This window comes from Anoplophora glabripennis, unplaced genomic scaffold (genome assembly GCF_000390285.2).
Source record: "Anoplophora glabripennis isolate ALB-LARVAE unplaced genomic scaffold, Agla_2.0 scaffold1081, whole genome shotgun sequence".
NCBI lineage: Eukaryota > Metazoa > Arthropoda > Insecta > Coleoptera > Cerambycidae > Anoplophora > Anoplophora glabripennis.
In genome coordinates this window covers 22579-43143 of record NW_019417387.1, presented here as the reverse complement: position 1 = coordinate 43143, position 20565 = coordinate 22579, and the positions used below count along the sequence as shown (strand labels likewise).

The window sequence follows — 20565 nt, the reverse complement described above, 5'->3', positions numbered from 1 at the left end:
GGAGGATTACGCAATAGTTCATACACTTGCCATTTTGGCGCTGGCATCTAGGAATCTTGGGTGTTGTTGATAAAACAGGAACCAAGTTTATCATTTACTATTTGAATTTATTTTGTTTTGTGGATGGTTTTGTGGTATTGTTGTATTTTATTTATTGTTAATTGATTATAAACTATAATAGGACAATGGTTTTTGTGTGTTGTGGACCGAATTGTGATGAAAATGTAAGTAAGAATTAAAACGCTTATATATAAAGGAAACAATTGTACCGTAAATTTGTAACCTATATACAATATTTTTATTACACTTTCTTTCAGGTATACGATATTTGGGTAAAGAGGATTGGTAATCATACACTGAAGTCTTGATCCTCAAATTGCTTATAGGAGATACAGAGTATGCGATAAGCAGTGAATTTTGTCGAACTCCTGGGGAGAAAAAGTTAAAATATGGAAGTTTGCCCATATTATTTTTGCCAGGTAAATATATAAAAACTAAATAAAATATTGTGTCAATATTTTTGTATGTGTACTTTAGATTTTCATGAAAGTCCGACACAGGAAAATTCGCTTTATAAATATGGAAGTTGTGAAACAGAAACTCATTTGGAAGTACCAGATCCTATTCCAAGCACTTCTACTGAATGCAATACACCCAATATATATTCTGAAGTTCAAATCACATTAAGGCAGCCAGGTAATTTCGCATTTACTTAACCAGAATTAAAATTTTTAAAATGTTTCCAATTTACATTTATAGATTAGTATATTCTTTTATTGGAGGTTATTTGCAATATAAATTAGTGACTACTGTAAAATAAATATAAATCGTTGACTGAAGTATGTACTATTTTTAATCAACGCATGAATTTATTTGCAGTGTCCTTTACAGAATTTTATTTGATTATTTAGTAATACTTTTATAGAACTGTATAAATTGTAATAAATTCAATTCTCTTTAAAGGTGAAGAAGAGGATAATCCATTTATTTCAATACCAGGTACTTCAAGGGATTGTATAACCCCAACCGAACAGCTATAGTTAGTGCGGTAGACTCAATTACTGAAACTTCATTAAGATATAAAGGTGCTTACTTTATTTTAAATAGTATGTGTAAATATTTGTATTAGACTTGATTCTATTAGTAAAAGTGTAGTTTAAACAAATTTAACATTTTTGAATTTCAATTTGCATATTAAGCTTATTTTGAATAAAAGAACACGGCCTATATTATAATATATACCTTGTGTGTTTGTGTGGTCTAGCTTGTAAAGTATTTTAATATATATATTTTATAGTATAATATACACAAAACTGTTTACAACAGTGCAAAGAAATCATTTGAAGTACATATTAGGTAAGTAAAATTAAAAACAAAATAAGCAATTGTATCCTTTAGAAAGAAACAACATTTTAAATAATATCTATATCACTTGTATTGTCTGAAATTACTTTTCTGTGGCAGTATTTCGTATTTTAGAGTTTGAGTATTTTTTGCCATTAACAATTAAGAAATAATCCCATGAAGTAGAAGGATTATTGATGAAGGGTTTGTTTTAATAAACTTACTTTTGCTTAAAATGATTATATTTTATACTAAGATTGTAGATAATATACTTAAAAAAACACTATTGTACATTACTTTGATGACGTTTCAAAATTTAAAGTAATGTGGCATACTGTCTCTTTATGGTATATTATTTACAGTCTCAGTATGAGATATAATAATTTTAGGCAAAATTAAGTTTATTATTTAATATTATCAATATATTTTAAAAGTCCCGCTAAATGACTTCTACTTGATACACTTGGCACATTGGCGCTGATGCTTATTTCAGTCCTTCCCCCTCCACTCGAGATAGCTATCTATATTTATCTATTGTCTCTGGTCCCGACATAGCTAATAAACAAGAGACAACTCTGTCGTTTGAAGGAATAAACTGATTGTTGAAATTATGTGTTTTAATTGGGGGTGAAAACCCCCATGGTTGTTAGCGTATACGTATACACTCGAACAATCTTTTAATTACACCACAACACTCCGATCTGCGCGAATACCCCCACCACGCCAACTTATAATTCGGATTGTTTTATCTTCTATATCCGAACACTGAAGTCCGCTTAGGGATTACATTGCTTTTCCAAGTGTCAAAAATGAGTTACGTGTATAGCAACTCGGAGTTGTTGGATATCGTTTTTAATTTATGGTAAAGCAAGACAACATTTGTGTTATTTATTTATTTATTTAAAATTACACTGCTCACTGGAAAATCTCAGTTACAGAGCAGGAAAAAAATATATAGTAAGCAATTACAAAATAGAGTAGAAAAAACATAAACACTATAGGAAATACATAGAAAATACAACAATATATGACAAACAATAAAACATATTAAAACAAAGTTATCCTAAAAATATTTTCTTAATACTAGGTAATGTCGTATGGAAAATATCAAAGTTGTCCTGCAAATTAGCAAAATTACGACACATTACATATAAAGGAGAATAGTGCAATACATTAGTTCTAGCCGTTCTCAAATAAAAAGTCTCAGTAGTACGAGAGGTAGTCCTAGGGACATTGAAATTAAGTTTGCACAGTAATTCAGAGCAATCAATATTAGCACAAACCAAATTAAAAAGGAAAATAACACTATGCATATTACGCCGAATCGCTAAAGATTTGTAACCGTACTTTACTAGAAGTAAGTGCTGCGAATAACCGATAGGTATAGATGTTTTAGTTTCTTTTTAATGTAAAAATTTTAAAAATCTTCATTGAGTTTTCTTCAAAAGATTGATGTGGTTTACATTACATTTACCCCAAATAATAGAACAATACTCCAGTCTTGATCTGACGAAACAGTTGTACAACAACTTTATGGTGTCCACATTAGAGAATTCACGAGAATTACGAATTACAAAACCTAAACTTTTGTTAACTTCAGAAATTATTCTATTTATGTGAAAGGCAAAATTCAACTCTTGGTCAAAATAAACCCCTAAATCATTAATAAAATTGGGTTTATCACGAAGGACGTTATTTATCGTGTATTGATGATTAAAATTAATCTTTTTACGAGAAAAAGTGAAGGTTTTGCATTTGCCAATATTCAGTGGCAGCCCATTAGATTCACACCAAAGATTAAGTAAGTCAAGGTTTTCCTGTAGATTAACGCAGTCCTGAACTGTTTTTATCCTTAAACATATTTTTATATCATCAGCATATAAAAGATGAGGGACATTCAAACATCCAACAACATTGTTAATAAATATGTTAAATAATAATGGACCCAAGATGGATACCTGAGGAACACCTGACACAACCGGAAAATTGTTTGATGTGAAACCTCTGAAATACGCGTATTGAGTCAGAAAGATATGAATACAAAAGATGTAGCAAAGGCAATGAAAGGCCACATTTGTTAAGTTCACGTAGTAAGATATCGTGATGTAACCGATCAAATGCCTTGGAGAAATCGGTATATATCACATCCACTTGCTCTTGATTATCCAAAGGCCCTGATAGATATTGTGTAAAGCATGCATGTAAAGTTTGTTGTAGTGTATCGACCTCGCATAAAGCCATGCTGGTTGAAACTGATAGTATTCTTTACATGATTGTACATCATATCATGAAGAAGATATTCAAATACTTTATTAAAATTATTTATTATAGAAATAGGGCGGTAATCACATTATTAACAACTCCCTTTTTAAAAATAGGACACACACGCGATAATTTCCAAACATCAGGTATCTTGTTGCTAGTCAAAATTAAGTTAAAAGTTGTTCTTAATGGTTTGAGAAAAATGTGAGCACAGTCACGAATTAAAAAGGCTGGAACGTTATCCGGTCCCATTGTCATCTTAGGTTTTAATTTTTTTAGACAGTTTAAAATATCATCATCACCGATATAATGTATCATTGAAACATTATTATTGCCTTCACAATACATTTCCTAGATATGGGTCATATTTTTAGCATCCGCAACATAAGCTGATTTAAAAAAATCTACAAAGCCCTCTACCACATCAGAACCTGATTCAAGAATATCATCTTTATAAAACATATTATGTGGCATGGATTTGTTTTTTCGTTTATTGGACACATATGACCAAAATTTTGTAGGTTCGTTTTTAGTGTTAGATTCAGCCGTTTGTGGGAAAATTTTATGAGCTTCAGCTATGTCTCTTTTAAGCTTAGATCTTAAATTTTTAAATGATTCGTACATGACATGGTTTCTATTTTTTTTTATAGTCATTCCATAATTCCTTTTTCCTTTTAATGTCGCGTATAATGGCGGTATTAAACCACGGAGGATATTTAATTTTATTATTATTGACATATGAGAGCGGTACAGTTCTGTCGAAAACACTTTGTAATATTTTATAAAAGTCATTACAAGCTTCGTCAACATTGTTACAATTGTCTATAGCCGACCAATTTGTATTTAAAAGTTCATCATATAGTGGTGAAAAATTTGCTTTTCTGAAATTATAAGATTTTAAAATAGAGTCTTCAATGTTGTTCGTAATACAATTATTCCAGGCAATCGTTATTTCTAAAGGTGGATGGTGCCCATCCTCATGAACTACATTTGTGGTTCAGAAACGGAACAAGGTAGAGAACTAAAAACCAAATCAAGAAGGCGATCATTAGAGTTGTAAATATTGTTATACTGTTTTAAAGAAAAGAAATTGATTACTTCATTCATATGCGCTACTAATGCATCATTGGTTCGAAATTGGGGAATATTAAAAATCTCCTAGTAAAATAATGTCATGGTTGAACAAAAACTGCAAGGACATGAGTCCCTCAGCAAATAAATTTAATAATTGATCTATCGTTATTTTTGGCGGAATATAAAATAGTACAACATAGAATGTTTTTTTTATTCCTAGAAACTTTAGCTATTATAATATCTATCATAGGGACTTGTTTAAAGTAATCGTTTTGTGTAACTGAAACATTAACGGCAGTAATTGACTGTTTAAATGCTAAAAGTACACCACCGCCTCGGCTTACATTCATTTCTCTAAAGATTCTGTCACAACGCATTACTGAATAATTTGTACTAAATAGTTCAGAATTGAAAACACCCGATGATAACCAAGTTTGAGAAAGTGCAAAAATGTCATACATATCACTTAACATAGCTATGCTGTTATATAATTCAAATAGTTTACTGTTTAATCCTCTAACATTCTGATAGTATATATAAAAAGATCTTTTGTTATCAATTATTATAGGTGAGATGTACTCTGAACCATTTGATGAACAATTGTAGAGGCCATTGATAGAATTGTCAATAGACACAGATTGTAATGGTGATTGCTATGTTATATCATCTTGCTTTCCTATTTCTCTTTTCGATTTTTTTTACAAATTTGTATTTGTAAGAGTCTCCTGCATATCCAAAATTTTTTTTTGATAAGATCTGAATCACAAGATTTATGTTACTGTGAAATACATAAGTTGTTTTACGATCGTTTCTACCCTTGTTTCAACGACCGTTGTATTTATTCCAGAAGGAACGAAATGTCTCTTTATCTGATACGCAAAATGGTAGGTTACATGCAGTTAACGTGAAACTAAATCAAACATAAATTATGTCTTCTGGTTTCCGCCAGTTTAATATTTAGTATTCTTTTGTTTATTACTATTTATTTTAAACAAGGTTTTTATACATAAACGAATATGTATATAGGTACTGAATATAATTACATTATTATTTATACAGAGCCTTCATAAATGATTACAAGCCACGTGACCAGTATTTTTGTGTGGAACAGTAATCTTATTTCCTTCACGTTGACAACAGCGATCGCATATTTTCGAGCGTAGACGTAACGGTTTGTCATTGTTCATTGTAAATGAATCATTAATATTGGTGACGCTAAGATTTACGGAATTTTCATTACCAGTATCAATGGTGCAATGTTGGGTTGCCTAAACTCGGCGGTCACGTGCCTTGCAAAGATTTAAGAAGGCTCTGTATTTCTTAGTAAAATAAAGTATTATTTATTGTTTAATCTGCACTTGAAATAACATGTGTGTTGAGTGCCTTTTTCTTGTACAATTTAACTACTGATAAAGTACTAACCTGATCACATAATTATTACTCCTTGTTTTTTATGCATTCTATTAGAAAATATAAAAGCAAAACTATAAAACAAGGGAGATGGGTATTTTTACTACGTACGCTCGACATAATTACACAGGATCTTGCGCCAAAAACAACTAAAATCATAAAAAAATTAATCGTTCAGTTACAGGCATCTCGGTTGCTCAACCAACCGCTAGGCAGCTCGCGTGGTTGGCTATAGGCACCAATGGCCACCGGACAAATTGTGCCAGTCCAAGTTATTAGTCATGAATAAATAAATCAATCTTTAGTCTAGATTATGATTAATTTATATCAGTCTTAATATCTATGGTTAATGACTAAACAATTAATCATGAATAACTAGTTTGACTCATTAATCGACTAAGAAATGTCCATAACTGCACGCGATGAATTAACGTTGCCCGTTACAACCTAGGCAGCGCAGGTTGTGGAAAACCAACGCGTGGTTAGCCACAACCCCGCTAGTGCAAGGTGCGCTGACGGCTCGAGCCGAGGGAACAAAACCTAACTGTTTTAAAAATAGGTTGTATGGATGTTTCATATAGTAACTCTAATGTTGTTGGAAATAGTTCTAAATATTATGTAGAAAGTTGTGCATAATTATTGTTAGCGCAAAAAAATGTAAAAAAAAAATTAAAAGGCCCATTTTTCTTCCTTCTTTCATGTATAACTCGGAGAATATTGACATTAGAGAAAACAGTCAAAGGAAAAAAAGTTTCGTTTTGAGATTCTGTTCAAAATAAAAAATTGTATGTGCATTGTTGCTGTAATACAGTGTGGACCGAAAAAAAAAATCGTGAAAAAATATCGTTTTTTCATTAATTTATTTCGGACCTTGACTTTAGAGCAGCCATATAAAAAGTATGGTTCTGAGTACTTCATGATATGGTAGTATTGCAGAAATTTTTTCATCGGCCGTGTAGGTTTCGCACAATTGAATTGTTAATTAAGAAAAACCAATGATTATTTTGAGCTCCCAATTTTTTACATACCCGTTGGAGTCTCAACTATTAATCCCCATTTCAAAATTTTCGATTTTATCGATTTTAGCAGCAATTAGAATTTTTTTAAAAATTTCTTCTAAAACATATTTAGAGCTGGAGCTACCTTATTTGCACATTGCAGCATAATTCACTCGCGCAATTTCCACAACAGATAAATAGATAATTTTTTTTAATCGATAGAGGAAAACAAGATCTATTCAAATTTAACAATATCGATTCAAAAAAACAATTCAATTTAAATTTATATGCAAAATAAAGAACATTTTAATTTTCAAATTTCTAAAAAATACAAAGAAGCCTGTATTTTTCAATAACTACATGGTTTTCATTGAGATAAATTCTTAAATACGATTGTTCATTTCAAGATTAGCATTTATTTGGAATATAGGTAATATTTCTCGAATACAAAAAAAATGATGTACAAATTGGTAATTGTTTAAAATAGTTTAGAAGTTAAGTCTGTTTCATTGATAGCCTTTCTTTTGAAATATAATGTAAATTTTTTACTGACATTAACTGAAATTCGACTGAGAAGTTATATCTGACAAAATCCATAATGATCCAATGATTTAAATTGATTTATTTTTAATATCCTGGTAGGCAACCCATATTTGTCTGACATTATGCTTATGACGCTCTCATTTGATTATGTCTACTTGCTACCACTTTTTTATAAGTGTAAAAAGTACTAGAATAGGGGGTAGGATATTATGTGAATAACTATGACATGGCACATTGTATATGCGTTGAAGCGTGAGTTCTAGTGCCTGCACGTAGGCGTACCTGATAATAGGGAGCACGTATTCTATGTGTGTATTTGTCTTGGGAGTGTGTGAAATAATTTTTTAATCGTATAAAAAAAGTGGCATTTAATCCAGTGGAATTAGATTATAAAACATGAAAATTTGAAAAAATTATTATGTTATACTGCACTTTATAATGGGGAAGGGTATGTAGTATGATAATATAAAAAAATATATCTAAAAAAGTGACACTAAAAGTGAAAAATTGCAAATAAGTGGCAAAATTACGTGTTTTTTTTTACTGTCCATGAAAATCTAGACGACCTATAGCCAAATTAGTTATTTTGTGACGTAGGCAATTAAATTACCTACAATTTAAGGTGCTTAAAGTAATAATTCACCTATTTTCACTGTAAAATCAAGGTCAAACGCGGAAAAATCAGTTTTCGAACATTCCGCATTATCATTGTAAAAAGCAATGGATGTTGATGAGATTTATGAAAAAGACGGTCAATCTAATGATCAACATGTGTACTAAAGGTCGGTTCGATTGACCGTGAAATTATTGCTCTAGGTATTTTTTAGTTAATTTCGTTTGTTTTCTTGCAACTAATTGTGTAATTACTAAACCCTAATTTTAGAAATTAATATTGTAGATACAAGTTCTAATTGATCCAAAGAAATGTATCGAAAAAATTAAAAAATTTGAAATTAAATTGCCCTTTACAACAAAGATGACGTACAAAACAATGGTAAAACAAATTGCCCCTGGATCAGGCAAGAGCCGCTCAGGAATTCGCTCTTTTTGCATTAATACCTGGAGCAATAATTTCAAGTCAATCGAATCGGTATTTGTTGGTCTTGGGACTGACCGTCTTTTCCATAAATTTCATCAACATTCATCGCTTTTTCCAATAATAATGTGCAATTTTCGAAAACTGATTTTTCCACGTTCGACCTTTATTTTACAGTTGGTGAAATTTTAGATACCTTAAATTGTAGGTAATTCAATTGTCTACAACATAAAAATAAATCATTAAATTTCCGACAGTCGTCTAGATTTTCATGGGCAGTGAAAAAAGTTAAAAAGCACGTAATTTTGCAACTTATTTGCAATTTGCCAACTTAGCGTCACTTCTTTCGAGTTACTTTTTTGATATACATACCATTCCCCGTCATAAAGTGCAATAAAATGTCCACTAATATTTTTTTTACGTTCAAACTCTAATTCGACTGGAGTATTCTATTTTTTCTCAAATAGGAAGTATTAACTTTCTCCTATGTTGTATTATCAACTGCGCTATATGAGGTAAAAGTGTTATTCCATATTAATCCAGTACCAGCTTTCTTTATATGGCAAGTAAAAGTAACCTTGAAGTGATTGATACGGACTATGCACCATTTTATTTTTACTAGTTTCTACTTTCTAGATATAGAAATATTTTAATTTTTTTCACCTAAAACATCAATGTAATAAATAAGATTATTTGTTATTATTTACGAGTATTTGTGGCATTATCTGAATTCAGTATTAGGGAAGTTTTTCGAACAAGTGATACGTTACAAACAATTTTATCAAAAACTCGACCGGTAAATGAGATACAAAATTTTAAAGATTCTAAAGATATACTTTAGAATTTAAATATTTACAGTATATCTTGTAAATGCAATAAACATTGTTAGGGAATCTTTGAGACTTTTTAAATGTTAGAAACTCAGACCATCGACGCTGTACAGGGTTTAACATTAAATGAGGGACGGAGGGAATGAGGAACATTTCTTCTCAAATTCCGTCGTAAAAACCGTTTCCTATCTCTACTTTGTTTTATATGCTTTTATTATCTAGAACGTACTATGATGAAGTATTTGAAAATATCCAATGGTGAGAAAAGGTTAATTATTGGAGATATAAGGAATAGTATACTAAACATTTTCTGCTATTTAAGAAATTATCAATGAAATTGTCCTTCAACTCAAATATGGAACAAATGTTTTTAATATTTTTTATTTTGTTTTCAGGAATTTGTGACATCTACATACAGCTTTCAATATTAGTATATTGTGCAAAAAGTGCGGTAAGTTGCTCACGAGAGCGGAGTTGAGCGCACTCACTTCGTTCGTGCTCTCATCCGCTCAAGTGGGTAATACACAATCGCACGAATTGCAGATACTATTTTTTATTACGAATGCAGTGAAATCTTACGTTGCCGTTGATAGAAGATTGGGTCATTATATTATTATAACTATCAAATGTCATTTAAATGTCACTTTTAAAAAATAATATTATCATTTAAATTTTGTGCGATTTATTATTATTCACGGGCGACAAGTGTGATTACCACACGCAAATAAATAGAGTATGCAAACAGCTATTTACCAACCTAAAAAACAAGCGAAAATATAGGACTTTTCCTGCATGAGTAGATAATAAAAACATATTTACGTAACTTAAAAGCGCGAAGAATTTTAGAATGAATTAATGATACAGCTTTTTATAAATAGTATTGTATTGTGACCTGAATGTTTAAGTCTTGACCTCAGCCTTGATATTCATTCTTAAAATGTCCGTAACACGACATAAATTAAATCTTGACCATATATTAAGTTTGAAATTAACTACTTGATTTTGAAACAACTTTCATATATGTTGAATAAAAATTATAAGGTAGATTTACATTAACTTGCAACATTTTACCAATGTAATCTACAACTAAAAATAAAAAAATCAGTTTATACAGATATTGAACAATTTCTTAAAAAATTTTTCTTCAGATATCTTTGAAACCGTTCAAGATAAATAATAGAATTTGGAATTGAGTGTTAGTGTCATGTTCAAAGTAAAAAAAATGAGAGTTTTGTAAAGTAAAATTGATTTAAAAATTTGTTACCTGCTGAAAATATGAGAAATAAAATTTTTGCATTATATACACAATATGCATGCTTTGAAAACAATTGATAATAACCATTTTTAAAGTCCGATGGTTTTTCGAGTTGTTATGCCGTGGCTTATGTACATGTCGCCGCCAGTTACAGAATTACCTTTGACTTCCTTATCTAGGAATCTTTGATCTGCCCCTATTGTTCTTAAGTTAGTTTCTGTGTGGGCGTTCATAAAATGTATAATCTTAAATTAACAGAGCAATATTTTCAAAAAAAAAAAAAAATAAATTTACAAGAACTGCTTCAAAAGCTTTTTCTAACATCTTTTTTAGTAGCTTTTATTCAGATGTAACTAGTTGCACTATTTATCCATCAATCGTTCAGGGTCATTCTAAAAAGTTCGAAATTAAACAATGCTTCGAAAATTCTTTAATTTTAATTTAATTCTTTAATTTTTAAAAAAGTTCCATACAAGGCACAGTTCCCTCCAAAACAATAGGAACCATAGATAAATCAACGCAGACGACCTACTAGGCAGATCGGAAGGCGCAAGGCGGGATACACATTTTCACGCATGTTTCGAAAATTTCCGGAATTTCTCTCCGCATACCCACAATTGTTACCAAAACAACCTCAGCCGTACCAGATGATACTGACAATGCACGTCCCTCCAAATCGCCACAAAGCCATGATTGCTGCCAACGGTCATGAGTCGTATCATACAAACTTAAGCGCTTAAAGCTTCCATTCAAGCCCCTAAAGCTTTCATACAGGCCATACACACATGAATTTTAGTACCCTAGACTAGCCCGCCATACCTACAGTGATAAAAAGATGCTAGAGTATCATACTCGACAGTGCTCCATAAAATCAAATGATTAGTGCACAAAATGTAGGTCCAGTTGAAAATCTATAAATAAAACAAAATACTAAAACTAAACTAAAGCATGTCGCAGTGCCAGGGAGTCTGGGTATAAAAATACAACGTGGGCCATTATCCCAAGGTGAAATAATCTTGTTCAATGGAAGAAGAGCAACAGCATCGATGTCCTGAGCAAGGAGGAGATGCCTGAGCATCATTTATATCCCTTTGCAGGCGAGTAGGTAACCAGGGCCCGAGAACTTATATTTGAAAATATGGGGAAACTGGGAACCACGTGACTTGAGATGGATATACAAGTTGGGGAAAGAGTCTATAGATGTCGCCACAAAGATTTTGTAGAATAAATTTTGACAATTGCAATTATGAATCATTTCATGTCATTCTTGTTCATGTTTATTGTTTATTGTTGGTTAGGTTTGGCGAGTGTTGGTGTGTGTTTTATTTGTGTTTTTAGTGTGTTTTATTAGATATTTCATTCACATTTATTTATATAACATAATAATGTCTGATCATCATATAATCACATTTTTTTATTAATAATAAAATGTTTTGTTTTTTTTTTTTTTAATAAAAAATGTGATCAGAGGTAGGTAGTTTTTTTTATGGATATCAACACAACGAAAAATTTAAAGTTGCATAATAAATCTCTATTACAAGAATTAATCAAAGATTGGTTTAGTAAAATTATTTACTTGTAATATTTTTTTATTCACCGTGAAAGCTAATACAATATAGAAAGCACTGAAACTCTATAATCATTTTCACTCTTTTTTTTTCAAAATATGTACTGAAATTTGAAATTTTTTCAACAAACATTTTAAAAAGTTACAGTATCAAAATTATTTCTTATTTTAAGTAGGAAGACTATTAGAGCATTTAAAAGTGTCTTTAATGCTTGAGTGATTTTAATGCTTTTTATCAAATGTACTTATTTTCTCATGGTGACAAAAAAAATTATCTACGTGAAAATTATTTTACAAAATCAATTTCTGAGTGATCTGTGTAGGGTGAGATTTGTTATGTAATTTTAAATTTAGCGGCAGTAGAATACCTAAAACAAATATTGAGTAGGTAGGTATATAGTTGTAGAGCGTACAACTAGATGGCGCTTGCATCTTTTACCGGCTACAGGTAATTTTAACTCACTGTATTACCGATAATTCCTAGAAAAAGAAAGCAATAGAAGTTGGAGAAAGTGTCAACAGTTAGCGCTGTTAATGACCACGAAATCTGTTTCCTATCTATAGTATCATTTATCTAGGCAGGTAACTAACCTCCCAGCACCGCAAGCGAAACTGCAGACTATTTTAGTGGTAAATAGAAGGCGCAGAATCCAACGCTAATAGTTTCAACACGAACTACTCAAGCGTTTAGGAAATAAAAGTTGATAGTCAGATTTGAGACCGACGTCGTTCCGTCTAGAGCACTGAGACCACATCAAAAACGAGACATGAAATCAAATGAAGAAGTCCAAGTCCCGTTCGATCCCGAATAAACCAAATAAGCCGGAAGATTAGACGGAGATTATCGGCTGGGCTGGATCTATAAGATCAGAAAGGTGCAACTAGACATGGAACTGGAGAAATTCCGCTTATACACCTCAGTTTTTTTGTCTTCTTTTTCTTGTCTGAGTTGAAACCACGTTTTCACGAATTCGGGGAAAACTAAAAAAATATATAATATTGCGGATAGATACTTTTTATTTGCCTAAATGGAGAAAAATGCAAAAAATGTATAGGTGTTTTTTCAGTTGGCCATGAGATTTATTTAGGATTCGTCTCTTACTTCGTTTTCTATTATTATTTTTATATTAGGCATCTAACTTAGAAGATGAATTTTTCGAAACAAAATGTCTGAATCTGGTTCGGGCTGAGGAAGTACAGTATTGGGGGTCATGAAAGTTTGGAAAAAATGTAATAAAATTTCTAGGGTCATATTTAAAAAAATGAAGTTGATGATGGTCCTGGAGAGACGAAACGTAGCCTTGATTTTTTAGAGGCATAATGTTGGTCCCCTGATTACGCAACTTTGCCCCCATTTAAACTACTTCGTAGCTCTTACCGTTTCCGAGATCCCTGTAGTGAGAAGCAAATTTGTAACAGCCTGTATAAACCCCTAGTCGGAAATGAGTCGTTTTGGCCCTGGAGCAACTTTTGTCCAAAAACGTAATGTTATTACGTTGATCCCAAAATGTTTCGATATTTAAGTAATTTTTATTAAGGATAACGCAAAAATAATAAATAATTTATAATTGTTCAAAACGGCTTGTGGTAGGTTATTAAAGAACATGTTCGATGCAAAACTTCTTCTCAATGACCGCTGTCCGTGCAGTTCGTGGATTTACTTTCTACATCTGGTTTAAAGTTATTTTTTTCTCTTAACCGACGATGGATTGACAAAAATGTTTTCCGGTAAGGATGTCGGCGATTCGGAAAGCGTTCAGCTTCTCTAGCGTTTCATCTTGCTTCGCCATAAATAAGATGCATATCCGCATACTCTTCGAATGTTCATTTCAAAAACTTAGAAGCAAAATTTCGTTGCAAACAAAACAAATGTGAAACACTCAATTAGGTCCGATCATTTATTACGTGACAGCTTTGTTCATTTGTGTCACTATTCACAGCGTAACACAGATGACATTGCGTGACTAGATTAGATGCGTGCAATAAAGTTTTTATCACACAGTTGTGGATAAAATGAATTTTTGACAACATCGCGTGTAGAACATGCAGTTGGTAAACACTTATCAGAAGAGATAAACGTGTTTATTTTGTTACAAACCACTTTTTTTGTGTTATCCTTAATAAAAATTACTTAATTATCAGTCTTTTGGAATCAACGAGGTAGGTACCTAACATTACATTTTTGGACAAATATTGTTCCAGGGCTAAAACGGCTCATTTTCGACTAAGGGTTTATATGTAAAAAATTTCTACTACAATGTTCTCTATACCCCTCAAGTTTGACAACACGTTTTTAAAATACCCTGTATATTTTAAAGGTTTTATTTAATATTACATAAATGTTACATGAATTTTACTAAACATTCCATGGCAACAGGTTACCATGGAAAGTTCAAGGAATTTTACCATACTTTTTAATACAGTGCATGAGTAATTAAGCCTCTCACGGCGTGATATCTTATTTTCTTCTTTTCGTTTTTTAATAGTATCCCGTTTATTGTTAGAAATGGACCTAGTAAGTCCTATATTCCTATACTAGACAGAGAACGTTTTATCCAGAGATGTAAAAATATACAGGGTATTCCATTTAAATTAACAAAGTTAACATCCGCGACCATTTTGTTTGAACTTAATTTGTTTTTCTACTATGATTTTCGAATACTTCATAAAAAATTGTGCAACTTTTGTATTCCGCATTTTTTATGACTAAAAACAAAAAAATTATGAAGGGTCAAGATAGAGTGAATCACCCCCTATATTTTAAGAAAGCTGTTTAATGATTCAGTTTAAATTAATATTCTATATTAATTATGAATGTACTATATATTTGTTATGTATAATTTATATTTTACTCTAGGGAAATAGTCGTATATAAAAAAGTATATTCTTAGTAGAAGTGTTACAATGTAATAATGCACAAATTTTTCTATCTTAAAAATATTGAGTAGTTTCTTCATAAACATACATTTTAGGTATTTTTGTATTGTACTTTCGTTACAGTTCTCATTAGTTTCGCAAATTGTCATTAATAAATTAGTTTTGTTGATTCTAACGATTTTAAGATGAACAAGATGTACAGTTTTGATGAACAAACCGATACTTTATTAGTTCTAGGATGTTGTGAAGGAGACTGTAAACTGGTAAATTTAAAATTAACAGAACTAATGCTTTGTGAGTATTGATAGTGAGCGACAACTGTAAAATAGTATTTTAGATGATGTTCACAATTTAATTTTTTTGTATTATAGAAAACAATGCGCGTGCGTGCGTGTTGGTGTGCGTGTGGGTGTGCGTGCGCGTTTGCGTGTGCGTGTACGTGTGTGGGTGTGCGCGCGGTTTTGGGTTCATTTAATTAGTGAAATTTGAAATAGTAGTTTTAAAGAAATACAGATTAATAATTGTGGAACTTTCAATATATGTGTTCTTTATTATTTATCTTTTTGAAGTAGGTACCTAGCCAGTTGTTAAATTTATAAATTTAGTTTTTTTACACATAACGAAATTTTTAATTTTACCAAAGAAAGATATAATGATGCTTTAGTGCAACACAAAAATTGCAAAATAAGTAACATGTAACATGATTGTTTCATTTTTCATTAACTGGCAAATCACATTGAAACAACATAATAGCAATATTTTGAATTACTTTATATTCGAAAGATATTTTATCTCTTTTGGGAGTAGTAGTATATTTTATTTGATAGTAGTTTTGGGTCTTGAGGAGCCAGGTGACCCTCCCCCAGCTACGTGCCTGCTATTACATGCAGATAAATAAAATTTGTAAGGTTATATCGGCTGTTAAAGTGCACAAAAACTATACAAAATATGCAGATGGCAAAGAATTTCATTATGTAAAAAAAATCCTCCACTTATAATATTGACAAATGAGTTCTTCGAGTATAAGATATAAGGATAAACATTCCAAGTTAAAAACAAAAGTACTGCTTACAACAAAAAAAAAATTAAAAATTAAAAAATTGTTATCATTGTTATTAAATTATTGGCTTTGTTTCTGTACGAAAATTTAAATTTAGTGGATACAAATAGACCCATTTACTTTTTACATTAACATATTTTCTAAAATCACAAATACAAGTTTTTTCAAATTTGATGCAAACCCTCTAGCAGTCACCGCATCTATAGTTAAGTTTTATGTTTGTCATTACATTCAAAATCTTAAAATTTATTATAGCTTCTTAACATGTTAGATATTTAAGTTCAGTTTAGTTCAGTACCAATGGCTTCCGTTTTAATACATCTATTTTGTGACAAAGTTTTAAGCATAGCAAAAATATTGTAAATTCAGTAAACCCAGATATGTATATTTCGTCCCTATTATCACGTAGAGGCGTATGTGTATATCCATTTCTTGGATTATACGCGTGATAAGAGGGACGATTTATTTAACTATTATATTGGAAATCCCTTATCTAACTAGATATAGATAATACATTACATAAATATAAACAAATCATTTTCATTCTATTAGGAAACGGAATATGTACCTGTATGCGATATATTTTGTTTCAAATCTTTTGGATAACAGAACGAAACTTTCGTTCGAAAACGACGTGACTTTCCATTTCCTCTAATCCAGGTTAAAACTGGATTTCTCTGAGGCAATTCAAAGTATTAAACGTTAACTGACTTATCATTAATAATAATTAAGGAATTATGTGAATATGTTTTTGCATAGTAAAATTAATTAATTAACTAATTATAGCGATAAGGATTATGAATGGATAAGAATAGTAGTAGTAGTAGTAGTAGTAGTAGTAGTAGTAGTAGTAGTAGTAGTAGTAGTAGTAGTAGTAGTAGTAGTAGTAGTAGTAGTAGTAGTAGTAGTAGTAGTAGTAGTAGTAGTAGTAGTAGTAGTAGTAGTAGTAGTAGTAGTAGTAGTAGTAGTAGTAGTAGTAGTAGTAGTAGTAGTAGTAGTAGTAGTAGTAGTAGTAGTAGTAGTAGTAGTAGTAGTAGTAGTAGTAGTAGTAGTAGTAGTAGTAGTAGTAGTAGTAGTAGTAGTAGTAGTAGTAGTAGTAGTAGTAGTAGTAGTAGTAGTAGTAGTAGTAGTAGTAGTAGTAGTAGTAGTAGTAGTAGTAGTAGTAGTAGTAGTAGTAGTAGTAGTAGTAGTAGTAGTAGTAGTAGTAGTAGTAGTAGTAGTAGTAGTAGTAGTAGTAGTAGTAGTAGTAGTAGTAGTAGTAGTAGTAGTAGTAGTAGTAGTAGTAGTAGTAGTAGTAGTAGTAGTAGTAGTAGTAGTAGTAGTAGTAGTAGTAGTAGTAGTAGTAGTAGTAGTAGTAGTAGTAGTAGTAGTAGTAGTAGTAGTAGTAGTAGTAGTAGTAGTAGTAGTAGTAGTAGTAGTAGTAGTAGTAGTAGTAGTAGTAGTAGTAGTAGTAGTAGTAGTAGTAGTAGTAGTAGTAGTAGTAGTAGTAGTAGTAGTAGTAGTAGTAGTAGTAGTAGTAGTAGTAGTAGTAGTAGTAGTAGTAGTAGTAGTAGTAGTAGTAGTAGTAGTAGTAGTAGTAGTAGTAGTAGTAGTAGTAGTAGTAGTAGTAGTAGTAGTAGTAGTAGTAGTAGTAGTAGTAGTAGTAGTAGTAGTAGTAGTAGTAGTAGTAGTAGTAGTAGTAGTAGTAGTAGTAGTNTAATAATAATAATTAATAATAATTAATAATATTTAATATTTTTCTTTATAAATAAATTTGGCGAAAAGAGCATATGCAATATTTTTGACACTGTCGTTTCAAAATGTCATTTTATTCAAAATATTTGGTTTTTATATATAATTTTGTTAGATTAAGGCCCGGTACTTTGAGTCTCGGTTAAGGCTCGATTAACTAATCAGGCGATTAGACTGTGATTATACTTATATCATTATATGTACAGTCTAATCGCCTGATTAGTTAATCAAGCTTTAACGGAGACTAATATTTATTAATTTCATAGGAAAGGACCTGTTGAAACAATCCTAAGAAAATAAAAAGGTTGCAGCTGTAGTAGCTCCTTTATTACGTGTTAGTCTTTGTCAAGGCTGATGATAAAACAGCAAAAATACAAGACACTTTGAATGATTATATTATTTATCAATTTCAATATTTTAGGTATGTGTTTTGTATGAATTATATTTAGTTATATCATTTTTAGTTTTTATTTTAACAAATTTTTTATTACTAGCTGTTTACTACGTATTGCTGATGTAATTCAAAGCTGGTAGGGGCACGTAGCCTATAGAAGGCAAGTTAGGTATTGACATCTAGATGCTCTACATATATCTCTTTGTCTTTTCATCTATTACAATTAGAAAAGAACAAAACACATCTGGAGCGTCTAGATGTTAATACCGAAATAACCTTGAGTAGTTGTTTCCCGTAATATCAGCAGTTGTCTGTGCTTTTTAGAAAACAATTTGTTTGAATAAGCTTAATACTTTTAAATTAGAGATAGAATACATGTTTTTTGAAAAACCTGACAGAATTGAATGTTTCTTAAATGAATAAATAAAAAATTTCTGTACCTAAATTAAGGCATTGGGTTAATAATAATAATACTATTACTTCATTCATTCAGTTTAAAACGGTTAAAAATATAAATTAACTACATTTTCAAATAAATAATAATGATTTTCAAGTTAAAAAATAATTTAAAGAAACGATTTATCCTTGTGGCAAAAACAACTGAAATTTGCTTGACACGTTACTTAATTCGTTGAAGGTTTTCTGGTAATATTTACTTGAATTGGACCAACCAACGCCCTAAATAAATTTTAGATTCTAATAGAAAGATCGTTAACTAACAAGGTCTTCTGATGTGTCAAGGAAGATTTTTATTTACGGGATATTTAAGCCAGCTTTGAAAAATGGTCATAAAATATTTAATAAATTTAGAAATACTTGTCTCAGATAAGTTTAATAAGTCATAGGTATATTAAAAGTAGTCATATAAATAATTATGTCTACTGTTAAAAAGAAAAAGTGCTAGTTACTTTCTAATTTGCCTAAGAACACACTAGTTACTAAAATTATTATGTATGATTATGAATTAATATGAAATAAGTAAATACAATAGATATTAAAAGTGTTCAATTAATAAATATATGTATATAACTTGGGATTAAAGATTATGTAGCAAAAATATGATATTATTTCGTTTAATAAAGTTTTGGAGATGAGATTTGACTTTAATTAAAGATCTTATTGGTGTATGTTAGACAATAGACATGCTTCTATTTGGTTGGCAATTGTGCAGCCAATAGCAAATTTTAATAGGTTTACTATACCTGTTAAAATTTACGTTCGCATTGAATATAGTAAGCTAAATTTTAAATTTTAAAAAGGAACAAAATGTATCCATTACTATGTTAAATAAATTAAAAACTAGTCTAATTAATTATACAGTTTTTAAAACGAAAAAGTTGAAATTAGGCAATATTGAAGAAAAAGAACGTTACGCATACGATTAATTAATTGTAAGCGGCCTCTAATCCTAAAAAAATGTGGAACGCCGCAAAGCACTTTCACTAAAAATGTGAACCAACTGGTATCTGTAGTAATAACTTATAAATGTATCGAAATGTATCTGTAAGATAGGACTTATTATGAACGTATAAAAATGACTTTATTATAAAATATAAAATATAAGAACTGACCAAAAAGAACAGACAGTGGTATAACATACTGGCATTTGCGTGAAAACTGTCACACACGTATTGCACTAGTAAATATCACACAAACACTGACCGACCTCTCTATCGAATCCGAGCACACCGGTGCGTTTGGTGGCTGTAAAGGTAGGCGTACCCCGCCAGCAGAAGTCAGAGGTCGCATTCAATGCAAGGTTGTGCGTGTTACGTGTAATCCACTTATTTTTTATTCATTGTATTTACCAGCTCTTATGGAAAATAATGAATAATGCTGTTAGATAATAAATTCGCTTCAGTTTTTCAATGGAATTCTTAGTCATGAAAATAATATTATATTGACGTACTACTGGGAACTTTCATTTATCTTAATCGTTTTAGTTGCTTATTCTTGCTGTAAAAAGGTTGAGATATTTAAAATACAACATTATTAAAGCAAAAAGTAATTATTTTGAGAATTAAATATATTTAATATTTATACTCCAGAATAATCAATCAATTATTCAGTTTTAAAATAAATTTACTTTATTCTATAAAACAAATATGTTATATATTATTATATACAGGGTGGCCAACTGAAAACGAAACAGAGCCATTTTCAGGAACTGCGTCAAGATTGTAG

The 20565-nt window shown here is 30.6% G+C and overlaps 1 protein-coding gene and 1 long non-coding RNA gene across 3 annotated transcripts in view; one reads left to right on the top strand and one right to left on the bottom strand.

Annotated features, from left to right (window-relative positions):
* LOC108913562 overlaps window positions 1–20051 on the bottom strand; it is a 49278-nt gene extending 29227 nt beyond the window's left edge. For both annotated transcript variants that reach the window (XM_018719128.1, XM_018719129.1), the window contains exon 1: window positions 19953–20051. In XM_018719128.1, the coding sequence (XP_018574644.1) occupies window positions 19953–19979 (27 nt within the window). In that variant the 5' untranslated portion in view covers window positions 19980–20051. The remainder of the gene's footprint in view (window positions 1–19952) is intronic.
* Window positions 13–1034, top strand: LOC111692312. The gene is made up of 4 exons (XR_002763200.1): window positions 13–224; window positions 318–479; window positions 538–696; window positions 964–1034. It is a non-coding gene; the product is annotated as an uncharacterized LOC111692312 (long non-coding RNA).
* Window positions 20052–20565: the final 514 nt, after the last annotated feature.